The sequence below is a fragment of the Oncorhynchus tshawytscha genome, linkage group LG05 (assembly GCF_018296145.1).
Source record: "Oncorhynchus tshawytscha isolate Ot180627B linkage group LG05, Otsh_v2.0, whole genome shotgun sequence".
Classification (NCBI taxonomy): domain Eukaryota; kingdom Metazoa; phylum Chordata; class Actinopteri; order Salmoniformes; family Salmonidae; genus Oncorhynchus; species Oncorhynchus tshawytscha.
In genome coordinates, this window is record NC_056433.1 from 21,971,918 (window position 1) to 21,988,255 (window position 16,338).

The window sequence follows — 16,338 nt, forward strand, 5'->3', positions numbered from 1 at the left end:
GGCAGTTGTACGGCATGCATCTATTTACCTACAGAGGACATCTCAATGGGTTGATGAATGGAGTGTTCATCATCCAGCAAATGGAGGCTGCAATTTCTGAATGTGCTGAAGACCCCCCCGAAAGGTAATATGACAAGAGTGTGATGAGGAACAAAGGACAAAGCTATTCCTGATCACCTTTTAAGCATGACTTAAGTTATCTAAATTAAGATTTCAGTATGACAACATCTTCTTGGAGTGTATTTGAAAGAAGATCAATGGTGTTGCTTTCTGACTGGCACAGTTTAGTCTTGATATTTATGTATCATAAATAACTGAAGTGGAATGTCCTTTTGTTTGAATGATATTGTGCCTCTTGCTTATTGAACAAAAATACTATTGGGATATTCAGGCAAACTGCTAAAATGTTATGACTATACTGATATTCAAGTTAGTAATTTGATAGACCTAATTTTTTCTTTGGTTTTGATGCTGTACTGTAATTGATTATGGCTATTTTCAGTGGTGTTAAGTACTTAAGTAAAACTACTTTAAAGTACTACTTAAGTGTTTTTTTGGGTATCTGTACTTTACTTTATATATTTTTGACAACTTTTCTTTTACTTCACTACATTCCTTAAGAAAATATTGTACTTTTTACTCCATACGTTTTCCTTGACACCCAAAAGTACTTATTTTGAATGCTTAGCATGACAGGAAAATAATCAAATTCACACACTTATCAACCAAACATCCCTGGACATCCCTACTGCCTCTGATCTGGTGGACTCACTAAACACACATGCTTCATTTGTAAATTATGTCTGAATGTTGGACTGTGCCTCTGGCTTTCCATAAATAATTTTTTTTTAAAACAAGAAAATGGTTCCATCTGGTTTGCTTAATATAAGGAATTAGAAAGGATTTATACTTTTACATTTGATACCCAACCGTCAAATTGAGTAAAAGTAAAGATATCTTAATAGAAAATTACTCAAGTATGCCTTTAACAAAATAATCGGACTCATTTCAGTAATTGATACGCCATTTCCACTTTTATAATGCTGTTATTTGTTACAGATTGGTTGTGAATGGATTGTCAATAATCGATGTGTAGCAATCGTTTGTTAAGTAAAGATAAACTTAAAAAATAATAACAATTAAAGCCGTCGAGAGTGGATTCAGGTCACAACGCTGTACCATACTGTTTATGTAGAAAAATAAACTGTCAGAAGTGGGATTCGAACCCACGCCTCCAGGGGAGACTGCGACCTGAACGCAGCGCCTTAGACCGCTCGGCCATCCTGACTCATGTTAGTTATAGCATTAGTTGGCTATTAGTATAGTTGTTTGAACTAGATACGCTGTTTTTTTTAGGTTTAGGCATCAAATCAATCTGTAAAATGTAAGTGTTACAGATTCCGTGATAAACTATACAAATAAAGAGTCGCACACTCCATATATCATCTTCCAGTAATTTATTGGGTAGACCCAATAATCATCCGGTAGTTGATATATGGATTGTGCGACTCTATTTTTTTTTAGTTTATAGTTATTCCCTTGTTTGTCAGCACCTTCACACAAAATAATGTGTCTGGGTGTTCGCCAGTTTTTATTCTACAGATTCCGCGATAGAAATATAAAGGTCATTTCAGATTGAGACGACATATGCAGCGTTTACTGTGAATGCAGTCTCCGTTTATTTTTAAAATTGAACCTTTATTTAACTGTGCAAGTCAGAGAATTGTTTTTATTTTTTTATTTTTACAATGACAGCCTACCAAAAGGCAAAAAGGCATCCTGTGGGGTCGGGGGCTGGGATTAAAAATAAACATATTGGACAAAACACACATCATGACAAGAGAGACACCACGACACTACATAAAGAGAGACTTAAAACAAAACATAGCATGGTAGCAGCACAACATGGTACAAACTGTATTGGGCACAGACAACAAGGTATAATTGAAGCGGGAACATTGCCTTTACATTCCATTCACGCTGTAAAATTGCATTTCCGCGATGCGGATTGAATGTAGCACTAAATTGCTGTCTAGAAATCACGTGCTTTTGCAAGATGTTCTCGTGCTCACTTCCTTGTTAATAGTACATTAGCACACAAAATCTGATAATCATGTTAGTGGGTTGTGGTATATGTCATCGCAGTTAACCTCCTTTAAGCAGGTTTTCTATGCATTTTGTAGCCAATTCATTTCAACCAAAGTGTTGAACATTATGTTATGTGGTTGCAACGTAGCATCTCGTGCAAGGCTGCTAACACATTCTAGACTGCTACATTGTTTATTCACTGCTGTTAGACAGCGTCGTCTTTGCCGTTGGACCATCTAATGGTATAGCATTCTCTACAAATTGACCTACACTTGCCTAAAGGGTATAAACATTGCGCTTGCACTAGTAGCTACTGCAGTGCCTGTTTTGCGTGTTATTTTGGCATTAATATGTGTCACATATCAGTTTGCAAACAATGTAAAAAAATACAAAATAAATATCACTGAGTTAATAAAGCCTTATACAAACATGGTCTCTTTTTTGTTTTCTTGAGTAAAGGAGCTCCAAAATGCATGTGTTTCAGCCTAGCTCGGTGCTTTCTGTGGTGGGGGAAACCAGCAGAAAATCCAGAACGTTGCACCGTGATTGGCTCAGTGTTCTGTCCCTCAAGGGGATACTACGTCACCGCCAAGTCTAAGGGTAGAGCTTGAAAATTCAAGCCCCTTGGGTGCTGCCATAGAGTTACATTAGAAGTGCCCATCCAAGAAGGCTCAAGGTCATTGGGGGCTCCCGAGTGGCGCAGCAGTCTAAGGTACTGTATCTTAGTGATAGACACATCACTACAAACCCTGGTTCAATCCTGAGCTGTATTACAACTAGATGTGATTGGGAGTCCCATAGGGTGGCGCACAATTGACCCAGCATCATCCAGGTTAAGGTTTGGCTGGAGTAGGCTTGCCTAGTTAAATAAAATAGGCTTTTGAAGTAGCTTTGATACTTTCAAAATCTTAACTAACAGTCATCATCATGAATCAAGTCAACAATCTACTGGCAAATCCTTTTAAAGCCTTGTCATATGAAAATAAATTATAGATAAAACGTATTGGTGCTCATTGGACATAAACAGTGGCAATTTTAACATGTAAATCTTGGTGGGGCAGGAAAAAAAAGCGGGATGCATGCCAGCAAAGCGACAACACAACACTAAACAATACATGAATTGCACTAACGGTGACAAACGGTGCCCACAAACTGTTAGGGCCTACATAAAGCTGTCCTAACATCTTACCATTGCTACACCTGGCTATCAGTGGAGCCTTGTCTGGCAGCGAGACAGTTCATTCAGCGAGGGAGATATGTACAGTTGAAGTTGGAAGTTCACATACACCATAGCCAAATACAATTAACCTCAGCTTTTCACAATTCCTGACATTTAATCCTAGTAAAAATTCCCTGTCTTAGGTCAGTTAGGATCACCACTTTATTTTAAGAATGTGAAATGTCAGAATAATAGTAGAGATAATGATTTATTTCAGCTTTTATTTCTTTCATCACATTCCCAGTGGGTCAGAAGTTTACATACACTCAATTAGTATTTGGTAGCATTGCCTTAAAACTGTTTGACTTAAGTCAAACGATTTAGGTAGCCTTCCACAAGCTTCCCATAACAAGTTGCGTGAATTTTGTCCCATTGGAAATTGCTCTCAAGGATAAACCAGACTTGTGGAGGTCTGCAATTTTTTTCTGAGGGCTTGGCTGATTTCTTTGATTTTCCCATAATGTCAAGCAAAGAGGCACTGGGTTTGAAGGTACACCTCCAATTGACTCAAATGATGTCAATTAGTCTATCAGAAGCTTCTAAAGTCATGACATAATTTTCTGGAATTTTCCAAGCTGTTTAAAGGCACAATCAACTTAGTGTACAGTGGGGCAAAAAATATTTAGTCAGCCACCAATTGTGCAAGTTCTCCCTTTAAAAAGACGAGGCCTGTAATTTTCATCATAGGTACACTTCAACTATGACAGACACAATGAGAAAAAAAAATCCCCCAAATCCCATTGTAGGATTTGTAATGAATTTATTTGCAAATTATGGTGGAAAATAAGTATTTGGTCAGCAACAAAAGTTTCTCAATACTTTGTTATATACCCTTTGTTGGCAATGACAGAGGTCAAACATTTTCTGTAAGTCTTCACAAGGTTTTCACACACTGTTGCTGGTATTTTGGCCCATTCCTCCATGCAGATCTCCTCTAGAGCAGGGATGTTTTGGGGCTGTTGCTGGGCAACACGGACTTTCAACTCCCTCCAAAGATTTTCTATGGGGTTGAGATCTGGAGACTGGCTAGGCCAATCCAGGACCTTGAAATGCTTCTTACGAAGCCACTCCTTCGTTGCCCGGGCGGTATGTTTGGGATCATTGTCATGCTGAAAGACCCAGCCACGTTTCATTTTCAATGCCCTTGCTGATGGAAGGAGGTTTTCACTCAAAATCTCACGATACATGGCCCCATTCATTCTTTCCTTTACACGGATCAGTCGTCCTGGTCCCTTTGCAGAAAAACAGCCCCATAGCATGATGTTTCCACCCCCATGCTTCACAGTAGGTATGGTGTTCTTTGGATGCAACTCAGCATTCTTTGTCCTCCAAACACGACGAGTTGAGTTTTTACCAAAAAGTTCTATTTTGGTTTCATCTGACCATATGACATTCTCCCAATCTTCTTCTGGATCATCCAAATGCTCTCTAGCAAACTTCAGATGGGCCTGGACATGTACTGGCTTAAGCAGGGGGACACGTCTGGCACTGCAGGATTTGAGTCCCTGGCGGCGTAGTGTGTTACTGATGGTAGGCTTTGTTACTTTGGTCCCAGCTCTCTGCAGGTCATTCACTAGGTCCCCCAGTGTGGTTCTGGGATTTTTGCTCACCGTTCTTGTGATCATTTTGACCCCATGGGGTGAGATCTTGCGTGGAGCCCCAGATCGAGGGAGATTATCAGTGGTCTTGTATGTCTTCCATTTCCTAATAATTGCTCCCACAGTTGATTTCTTTAAACCAAGCTGCTTACCTATTGCAGATTCAGTCTTCCCAGCCTGGTGCAGATCTACAATTTTGTTTCTGGTGTCCTTTGACAGTTCTTTGGTCTTGGCCATAGTGGAGTTTGGAGTGTGACTGTTTGAGGTTGTGGACAGGTGTCTTTTATACTGATAACAAGTTCAAACAGGTGCCATTAATACAGGTAACGAGTGGAGGACAGAGGAGCCTCTTAAAGAAGAAGTTACAGGTCTGTGAGAGACAGAAATCTTGCTTGTTTGTAGGTGACCAAATACTTATTTTCCACCATAATTGCAAAAATCCTACAAAGTGATTTTCTGGATTTTTCCCCCTAATTTTGTCTGTCATAGTTGAAGTGTACCTATGATGAAAATTACAGGCCTCTCTCATCTGTATACTGTAGCTAAGAAAGTAATACAGAGTGTGTGTTGAGAGGTAAGCTGTTAGTAGCCCATGTGCATCACCCTAATAATTTGGTGCACATGTAGCCTATAACCTGTTTTTGAGAAATGTATTTGAATATTGTAAGAGCTTTCATTGTCTGCTTATATGCCCCCTTTATTTATCCTACAGTTCTGAGTTGGTGTACAGGGAGAACACTAAGAATGGCCCATGTTCTGAATTCAGTCTCCGTACAAAAAGCTATATTGACTACATCTGTCAGAGCTCGCTTGGCTTAATCGAAATTACAGATCGCCTCTTATCCACTTGTTGTCCCCTTGTGCCATAGTTTGAACATCTCAATTGTCAGTAGAACCCACATTTGTTTAAGCAAGTCAGCCATATATTTTTTTAAAGGCAGTAAATGAGGCTGAATGAACTGTTTCATTGCCAGACAAGGCTCCGCTGATAGCCAGGTGTAGCAGTGGTAAGGTGTTGGGACAGCTTTATGTAGGCCCTAACAGTTTGTGGGCACTGTTTGTCACCCTTATAGTGCAATTAATGTATTGTTTAGTGTTGTGTTGTGCAGTGGCTTTGCTGGCATGCTGCTAAAATCACTACTGTAACTAATTAAACAGAACAGTGTCCATGTTTCAGTTTATTAGAAAAAAATGGTTGCAAGTGAGAGTAGAATTTGGCCAGTTTCTGTGCTCCCAGCTGCAGCAGAACGTGCCATTTTCAAAAGGCTTTGTGGTCCCATCATGATCAGACCTATACATTGTTATCAACCCTAACAGTTCAATACCACACCTAACATAGACTTCAATGTTTTCCTTCTGATAGGAAAATAGTGTTGCACAAAAGGATAATCGGGGATGTGAAAATAGGCTGCCCAGTTCCACAGTTTAGGATTGATGCTGCAGATCTTAATACCTGAAGCCATACACTGTATGGAGTTTCTTCAGTCACAGAGGAAAGTCTTTCTAGGGTACATTACATAATAGACTATAATAATGTAAAAAACAACCTTAGTCCAAAGACAGACATACCAAGGTTAGGCCTACTACTCACGTCAGTAATCAGATATGTTCCTCTCAAATCCATAGTGCCTTGGAGGAGTCTTCAAGATGTGCATGTACACAAGATACATACACCAGTACACACTGCAAAGAGGTGCATTATCACTATCACAAAGAATCTATAGCTAAAGTATGTAAAGAAAACAATTGTAATATTTCTATACAAATTTGTACAGAGTTCCAGCATTTTGTAAAATCTGTATTTATTAATGATTTACAAAAGGCTTTCATGAAACAATTTAAATGATTCAAATGTGTTACCTAAAATGAGAAACATGTATACATGTCGGTTAACATCTTTAAAGCTGAAACAGGATATTGATACCGTTACTTTATGGATAATGAACATTAACATAGTCAAATCTGGCCCATGTTCCGAAAAAAATAAATCATATTTACACACAAGATGGAGTCTCTCAAACAGCTGTGAATGAAGAGATGTACTTCATGTAAATAGCATTCTGCCCAAATCCTTAAAACAGCATTTACCTACAGTAGCCTATAGGTCCCAAATGTATTTCATGTTTGTATCGATTTAACCGAATGCTCAAGCATTTTAAATAAACAAAATCTGTGCAAGTACATTACATAAGGTTCAAATAAATACCTGTTAAACAAAACAAGGTTTTTACTTTGGATTTTTATTATCATGTGAACTGAAAATAAGTAAGTAATTTTCCATCATGATACGCTTCCACTTTCCGCATACTGGCAATGTATATAACTGGTCAAATTTCACAACTCTGCAAATTACTGTTAAATTCAAACAAAGAAAATCAATACTAAAAAGTGGGGGGGAATAGAAAACGTAAGACCCCCCCCAAATTTACAGTGAGAACCAAAAGGTAGGAGTTCCTGATCTCAATTTCCTACGTCACACTTGTATAAAATGCCCTGTTGGATAAACTCTGAACCGTCCATTTCTGAAGATGAAAACCAAATGAGAGCTGTTACTATTAAGAATTGAGAGTTATGTTTGGAAGGAGAGAGATATTTACAGTGTGGGCGTGCACTCAGGTGGACCCCCAGTAAACCAGTTTATACATGTGGAAGTCATAGTGAAGACATATCCTCTTCCAGTAATGCCTGGATCAAAACTAAAGCCACATTCTAAGGAATGAAGAATACAGTGTATCACACACCAGAATGGACAACATTACTCCATTTGAATCAATGAGTATAGAAAGAAGTTCAACTTAAAAGATTGGTCTGGTAAGCCTGGGCATTTATTTAAAAGTGTGAAAATATGTAATGCAGAAAAGGCGTTAAAATAACATCATAAAATATTCCACATTACATTAAGCTATTAAAATTGTTTAACTGAACAAAACTTTTTCATCCCTTAACCCAAGAACCATTTTACAAACAAAAATATATTCCCCTTCATGTGATTTCAAATTTGTCTTAGTAGTATAATTAATTTTTGTTATTATTATGTTTTACAGTGCTTTATTATAATATCTGATAGTTTAAGAGGGAAATTAAGCAAATAAATGTCTCACCTATTGCAACGATACATCTAAATTGAATGTAATGGGTCCAGTTGTTCAATAAAAAAAAAAAAAAAAGGAGAGTCACTGGGAAACAAAACCTGTCTCTCTTTCCCATTGCTCAGTCGGGGCCTGGCGGTCTATTTTTTCTTGCTAAGGCTACTTGTCTACTGCTTTGTATTGAGTTCATTTTCCAGCTCCATGAGTTTTCGCGAGGCCTTGACTTTGTTGGATACTTCCTTCCCTTGGGAAAAAAGCCGCTGGCGCTCCTTGAATGTCATACTCTCCGGGGCTCCTTCAGTTAAAGTGTTTTCCTGTTCTTGACCACTGCAATGAGAAAAGCAACCACAATACGACTTAAAACATATACTGTACAACGTTGTGTGTTGAGAATTCCTACATACGTCTCAGTTTCTTATGGTCCTCATTCGGTCTAAAAGTATTTCCTCTGACCCAGTTGAATTGTCTGTTTATGAAGAGAGAGATGCATGGCAGGCCTCACCCTTTCGTCCACTTCTCTCGTGGGTCCTTGTAAACTTCTCCTGATCCTACAACCCCGGTTGTGTTTCCAGTGTATGAATTAAATCCTATGTTCATTCATTAAATTGGGGAAACAGAGCACATTAGTTAATGAATATGTTTTGTACCATGTTGGGAGGTTAAACCCATAGCGTTTATTTTTAATATTTTTTAAAAAGCTGCTGGGTACATAACTTCTGTGTATAACATATCTTTACTAAATGTATTCCCTGGGATAACATTTACCTGCTTCAGTACACAAAGAGTATCGCACACCAATGCAAAGTTATTGTGACATAACACCGTGTCAACTGTAAATTGTTGCCAAGTCACAGTCCAGGCTACATATGATCGTTATCTGTACCCAGCAACTTTTCAGTCACGTTCAAATTATACAACGGTGCCTTTTCCACAGACCAAAACAAGCCACAGGGACTAGATTAGCTGAGGGAATAGCGTTAGTACAGTCCAAGGCACGCCTGAAGCAGCAGGGTCTGCAAAACAAGTTTGTGGGATCAAAAGTGGAGGTCAACCACTAAGTCATGTAGCACCCAAGATAAACTGTAATCAAGCCTGTTATGAGTAAAACTTGACTTAATAACCACTGGATGTTAGCTAGGAGCTCATCAAAGCCACAGGTGGCTGAATGAGGACTGCTTCGGTATCTTAACTGGCATTCTAACTTCTAACCCAACACCATTGACCCCCAGGTGACCTCTATCTCTGACCCACAGTAGGCATTAATCAGTAAGTTCACGTGTCCGTGTGTGCCCGGGCCAGGCAAACGCAGTTGCTGCTGTCTCTCACACTAACCCAGAATTCCCACTAATAGAATCTTACTGGTTGTGTTCCAACATGCTGTGTCTGAATGGAAGCACAACCATAATTCAAATGCATGTGGATTTTTCTTTGTTTAAAATGAATGAAACTAGGGATAGCAGGGCAGACACAAACACATTGATGTGTGAACCGAGGCAGGACTCCACTGGCAGGGTCAAGTTCTTCTGGCACCTATCCAAGATCCGTTTGTCCCCTGAGATAAAACTATACCTTCTGAACCCTCCAGTAACTAAGTCACCACAGAAACACAGTTTTTCATGGTTTGTTGATTTCATTCTTTCGGAAGCCAATTTAAGCTTATACAGAACAGTACTTGGCTTCAGATGTAATTGTAAAAATGCATAAAAGTCAACCAAAGGTCTTTCTACATTTGTGTGCCATGGATAATGTTTTCCTTTCCTTACACCTGGTTCCAAATATTCACATTAGTCAGATTTAGCTGATATTCTTTTAAGATAAAGTGGAGCAGAAGGTGGAATCTGAGCCTTCTCAAAACCTTTGGCTAGACATCTAGACGTCTTCTCTACCAGAGAGCTGGGTTGCCCTTCTTCTCGATGCTGCCAGTGGATTCGTCTGCCTGAATGTATTATTGTTAACAGAGGGAGCCAATGATTCAGGTGGAGACGTGTCACGTGAACCATGGCATGGCCCTCAGAGGAGGTGGTGGTGGCAAGCAGCAGCATTAGACAATGTCACTGACACAGACAGACTGACGGGACAGCCAGAACCACAGAAGGCACAGACAGACAGGGCATACCAGATGAAATTCACAAAAACAGAGACATGGCAGACAGACGGCAGAGACTGGAACAGTCATAGAAGACACAAAAAGGAGTGAACAGAACACTTGAGCGCTGAAAGGAGGAGTGCAAAGCAGCAGAGGCAGTAGATAGCAATGGATATCAGGTCGATTGGATTGAGTATAGATTCAGCGCAGGGAGGCGTGTGACGGAGAGAGGCGGGTTATGTTGATGTGGGGTTATAGCAAGGTTAGTGATTGGTCTCTCAATTTGAGTGAGGAATGCAACACAATAACAAAAGGCCCAGACATCATCATCATTCATACTGGGTAGGGGAAGGGCACTGGTGCTGTGTGCAGATGTTACATGCATGGTGACAGTCACTGAACATCTTGACACTGTTAGACTGTGTTGCATTAGTGACATCTTTTCTCCATGGCTGTTTAAAGTGTTCATATCCGGGGGGTCACTTTCATATTTTCTTTTAGAACATGTACCAACAAACTCATCTGTCTGGAAAATTAAGGCACAATCTTGTGGTTCCGGACAATGTGAATATTAAGTTATTCACTACAGTAGACTATGCTACGGCTTACAATGGAACACTGAACATGTATTGTGTTTAGAGTAACATAAGATAGAGATATTAAGGGAAAGGGGGATACCTAGTCAGTTGTACAACTGAATGTATTCAACTGAAATGTGTCTTTCGCATTTAACCCAACGCCTCTGAACCAGAGAGGTGCGGGGGGGGCTGCCTTAATTGACATCCACGTTACACTTGAATTCTGTTCTCACCAAGAGGCTTTAAATATTGTGGTTTGTTGAGCAAAAATATACAGACTATTCCTAAAATGTAAAACAAAGCTAATCTTTAAACATTTTATGAAAGCATAAATACTGTTTTAATAACTTATAAAATAGAATATCATTGGTTCCAGCTGTTGATGAAAATAACAGAACGTTTCTACTTTTGTCAGTAGGGGTCACTAAAGGCTTAAATAGAAAACATTGTGCCACAGATGAAGACCATAGAACTAGATTCAAGTGAATTAGTACTGCTCAGTAATCTAATCAGTGATTGGTTGGGAGCCCTGACAGAGCTTTAAACAGCCACAGACAAAGATAATGCCTGACTCAACAGATCTTTCCCCTTTGCCAGGTGTGCAGGTGAGCCTAAAGAGAGCTGCTCCTCTCAGGTCCCACCACAGTGTCTGTGTGATAGATAAGCCAGTGTCTCAGTGTTCCTTAAAGCCAACACCACCACCAAGCAGCCGTGGGGCCCGCAGGCGGGAGGCCACCCCCTCAGCAAAAACAAACACACATGGGCGGGTGGGCGGCAACACCAACAGTACTATGATTGGATATCTGGAGTGCTTTCACGGAATCACGGGTTGGTAGGTTTACCGATTGCTTTTACTCACTAGAAAGATGATTGGAGGAAGAGGAATGGGTGAGGATAGAGGACATTTTCTGACAGAAGGATTGGGAAAATTAAACAAAAATGGAACCTGATTTGCTAGTGGTTGAGTGGAAATTCCAAAAAAAGAGGATAACAAACTATAACACAAACTGATGGGAGAAAAAACGAATTACAAGTTGATTGGCAACTACAATACAGATCTATTGGATTGTCGATAGAGAAATAGAGTGGGAGAAAGGGAGAAGGGGAAATGGAAGCCAGAACGCCTCTGTACTGGAAAAACAGGAACACAAAAATATAACACAAAAAACAACGACTGAATGAGAGATATGGAGTGAGAGGTATACGGGAGGCGTGTCGTCTCTCCTTTCTGTGTCTACCTTTAAAGTTGCCTGTCGGGATGAAGCTGAGGCTGGGTTTGATGGGAGGGGGAGGGGGCTGCCCTGCAGTACTGTTGGCATTGACAGCCGGCGGCTGGAATGAGCTGGACAGAAAGATCCCATCAGACATAGGACGGGGCTTGCGCGCAGGCGGCTGCGGCTTGTGCGCGGGCGGGAGGTCGCCATAGGACTTCCTGGTGGAGGAGAGCTTAACCTGACCTGCTAGGCCTGTAGTGTCCTCATCCTCCTCGTCATTGTACGAGACAAACTTGGCAGTGTACAAGGCGTCAGGGGAGACGACCTGGGTTTTGAGGTAGGAAGTGTTTCTCTGAGGCGGGGGTGGTGGAGCGTTAGTGGCAGTGGTTGCGGGGGATGCAGTGGGAGGGGAGGGCTGAGGCTGGTAGTCCCTGGGGAGGGGAGGTCTGTACAGACCAGGCTCGTCAGGCGTCAGCAGCTTGCGCTCGGCCTCCTCGTGCTGCCGGCGCCGCCCTTCCTCCAGACGTGTGTAGTACTCCTCCTCCTGCCTCCTCTAAGGGAATGGGAAGAGCCTGTTAGTGTGGCCTACTCTCACCAAGGCATGGCTGGCTGGACCTGACTCACTCTGCCTCTGCTGGAGGGAGACTACCCATGGCCACAAGACACCCAAGACAAGTCCCTCCACCTTATCTGTCCACTATGTGTCTGTATGTCTGTGAGGTGGGGGAGACTACTCTGTGTGTACTGGGTTCTGTAATACTTTAGTAGAGAAGCCTAGCGGTAAAGAACGTTGGGCCAGTAACAAAGGTTGCTGGTTTGAATCCATGAGCCGACTAGGTGAAAACTGTCGATGTGCCCTTGAACAAGGCATTTAACCCTAATTGCTCCTGTAAATCACTCTGTATCAGATTGTCTGCTAAATGACTAAAATGTAAATGTGCTGTTTTTCCTCTCCTTCCCTCCATGCTGTGTTGAGAACCACCAGAGGTGAGGATGGATAAAGAGACTTCTCTGACAGCTGGGGCCAACAGTTTGAAGTGGTTTGGGAGAGACTACAGTCAAGTGATCCGATAGGCTTGAAGACTCCAATTCAGGGATTTTTGGAAGGATTCTATGGTTTTAGCTCTGGAAAGGTACCAGCTAGTAATAGAGATTGGTCAGCTCTGGATTCTGTACATGGATCCCCTGGGTTAGTGTGTGCGTAGTGGGTGGTATGGTGGGTAGGTATATGTCATCGATGAGAGGATGGTGGGGGAACAGATATGTATTGTACTCTGGTATGACCACCACAAACCACAGCGAGGGTGGGGCATTCCAACAGCGGTTCCAAGCAGTGCCTGATGGAATGACTATGGCTTCCCAGCAAATGTAAAATATCGTAAAAAGTGACTACCATGCTTTTTGGGGGTAGGAGGGTTACATGCATACATCCATACATAACATTACATAACACAGAGGAAGGGGACCATCATGAGTCCATGCAGTTGGACATCATTGCCATTATTACAGGGCTTCAATTACCAGTGGTGTGAGGATGACTCACAGGAAGACAACAGCTGAATCAATGGTCACACAGTAAAACAAAATGGCACTGGGATGTTGTAACAATGTCACACAAGGCAAGATGAAGGGGTGCTGCTGCTCTCAGACCACTGGTAATTCAATGTCCTTGTAACTAACTGGGACTGAGGACACAAAACACTAGTGCTCCAAAAACATGCTTAGCCTCTGACAGACCAAGCACCACCAGGTTTCATTAAGATAAGTCAGCATCCTGTCTGTCTGCAGACTCCCTGTCCACACGCCCTTTGCTCTGTGGCCCAATAACACTTCCCCTGAACACAGGGTACTACTTCCATCACTAATCACTGTCTACTGGCTTCTTCTTATGTTCCTAAAACCCAGTCAGACAAGAGTCCCCTTCACAGTTCTGTGACTGGTTCAATGTAGAGGGGCGTGTTCACAACTCCTCCCACAGGATCACTTACAGCTCTGTGGTGAGACTGACCAACTGGGAACAGAACAGTAGAAACCTTGAAAAAGCTGATCATGTTAGCAGATTTCACAAAAAAAACGACCACCTCAGTTGACCCTTTCCACCCCCTGAAGAGAAGTGGTCCAACGGCTCGGTCTTTGTTTTTCACTGTGTATTCTGCTGCTGGGCTGTTTTGTTGAGGCACAACTCCTATTTCACGAGGTAAACTACAATTAGCTGGGCAGATCCCCACAGGGTCATACTATAATTACCATGCAGGTAAGACTCTCTCTGGGTTTTCACTTTGATGTCCTCTGTTAATAGATCTGACTGGGGCATCTGCTTTAATCTGCTCTGCTGGCAGTGACATCAATCCGTTCACATAACTAGCTTTAATAAAATGTAACGAATAATAATACTGAAAGACAGCTGTGGGCAATGCAAGCATCTGGATTTAATTGCGGTCTATTGCATTCATATTATTTTATAATCGTATTGAAGTCTGACTGAACAGAAATCACAGATAGAAATGTATGATAGAATATTTTGCCTGTATGAACATAAATGAGAAATCATATTTTGACAGCACCTGTCTAACCAGCTGTGTGTTAGCTAGCTAGCTATGTGCTGTGTGAGAACTGTGTAGCGTCGATATACGTGGTTCTGTGGGTCCTGTCAGGGAGGTGTACCTTCTCATCGACCTCTCGTCTGGCCCTCTCCTCCTCTCTCCAGCGTCTCTCCTCCTCCTGTTTGGCCCGGTCCTCCGCTTCGCGCTTACGGATCTCCTCCAGCTGTTGCTTCCTGCGCCGCTCCTCGTCCTGCAACTACACACAGACACTTCAGCACCATGTACACGGCCCAGGAACGGCCTACAGTCTAGTGATCTCAGGAGTCCTTCAAAATGGTGTGCTTGGAGATGAATCAGTGGAATATACTTGTAAATCAACTGTTTCATCTACTATTCAAATGCATTGGACATTAATGTTGTGAGGCCATACTTCCTAGCGTGAAAAGGTGGAAATATAATTTAGTAACAAACTATCCTCAGCAACTAGAACAGCGCCTACTGCTGCGCTAGTCTGTCTGTGGTCTCAATGCATAGTGCAGGTCAGGTTAGTTCACACAGAACCTCCTGTCATGGGCTCATATCACTATATTTGGTGTGTTTACTCACTCAGTCACAGCTCCACAGTAAATCCCCAAAGCCCTAAGGACCCCTATCAGGTCTGCATCTACACACATCTACACAAAGGCTAATTCAGTAGATTGGCCCCCCTGTGAGGTACCTCACACTGGCATCGGGTTTCCAGACAAGGGCTTGTTGTGTTGAAAACTTCTAGGTCTAGATATGCTGATGGGATGCTCTGTATGCTGTGTAGAAATCTAGAGGTTCTTCTCTCTCTGCCACAGGATAGGTCGTCTGTGGTGAGAGTAAAACGGTCTGCACTGCAGACAGGCATATGGCGACAGCTGGACATGCAGAATGAATGGCAACGTGCAGTGAGAACAAACAGCAGCATGGCTAGGCAGAGCAGAGGAGCGTCCAGTTCAAGCCTTAGTTACATCACTGATGTCATGGTGACCAAACACAACAGACTGGAAGTCAATCACCGGATGAAACATGATTACAGATGGACAGTAGAAACATTTGCTACACGGTGCAACTTCCCCAATGAGAGGGGAGTTGAGGAGGAGAGCGATGCTATATTGGCTGAGCACCGGCGTTGTTCACACAGAGCTGGATGAGTTGAATGAAGTGGACTGACAATGACACAATGATGGTTACACCCCACATGCAGATGACCACTGCTGGGGGAGGGTCTCAAATCATGCAGACAGACCCCCACTGCAGGCCAGGCAGCTCCCTGTACTGAAACAGCTGCATAGTACTGAGTTCTCTGGAACAAATACAGTATTTAACCATGTCTCAGGTAGTTCTTTAGTTCTTTCTTTAAGGTTAGATGAGTTATCATACTGATTTTCTTATTATTTTTGGGAATATTATTTTTTCAGGGATGATTATTTATGTTATGAGGCATTATTATGTGGTATCGTCTTTAAATGAGCCCTGACCAAATGACTAAGTGTGACTGTCTGTTAGATCACCGTTCCACAGCAGCAGTTATCTAGTGGAGACAGACAGGGTTCCACAGCATCGCAGGGTGACTTCCCCGTACCCCACCCCCGTCGCCCCACGAGAACAGCAGCCCCCCCCAGGCCAGATGACAGGGAGGGGACAGAATGAACGAGAAGAGAAATACAGGTGGAACCGAAGACAAGAAAGGAAGATAAGGAGGAGTGCGTAAAGAGAGAACGTACCAAGTCTAGAACAGAGATTGCTGGGACAGCAGTCTGCTGCGGGAGAAGAGAAAAAAACAAATAGGAAGAAAACAGGAAGAACGAGGGAGAAATAGAGTAAATAAATATAAATTAAAAGGAGGGCATAGAAGAAGATAAAAGTAAAAACATTTTTAGGGGTTTTGGAGGCAGC

The 16,338-nt window shown here is 42.0% G+C and overlaps 1 protein-coding gene and 1 non-coding gene across 2 annotated transcripts in view; both read right to left on the reverse strand.

Moving 5' to 3' along the window:
• Positions 1 to 1,205: 1,205 nt before the first annotated feature.
• Positions 1,206 to 1,288, reverse strand: trnal-cag. The gene has a single exon. It is a non-coding gene; the product is annotated as a tRNA-Leu (tRNA).
• A 6,424-nt stretch (positions 1,289 to 7,712) lies between these two features.
• LOC112250157 (afadin-like) overlaps positions 7,713 to 16,338 on the reverse strand; it is a 122,918-nt gene continuing 114,292 nt past the window's right edge. The window contains 4 exon segments of the mRNA XM_042321682.1: positions 7,713 to 8,321; positions 8,497 to 8,581; positions 12,116 to 12,425; positions 14,537 to 14,671. Coding sequence (XP_042177616.1) covers positions 8,162 to 8,321; positions 8,497 to 8,581; positions 12,116 to 12,425; positions 14,537 to 14,671 — 690 coding nt within the window. The 3' untranslated portion in view covers positions 7,713 to 8,161.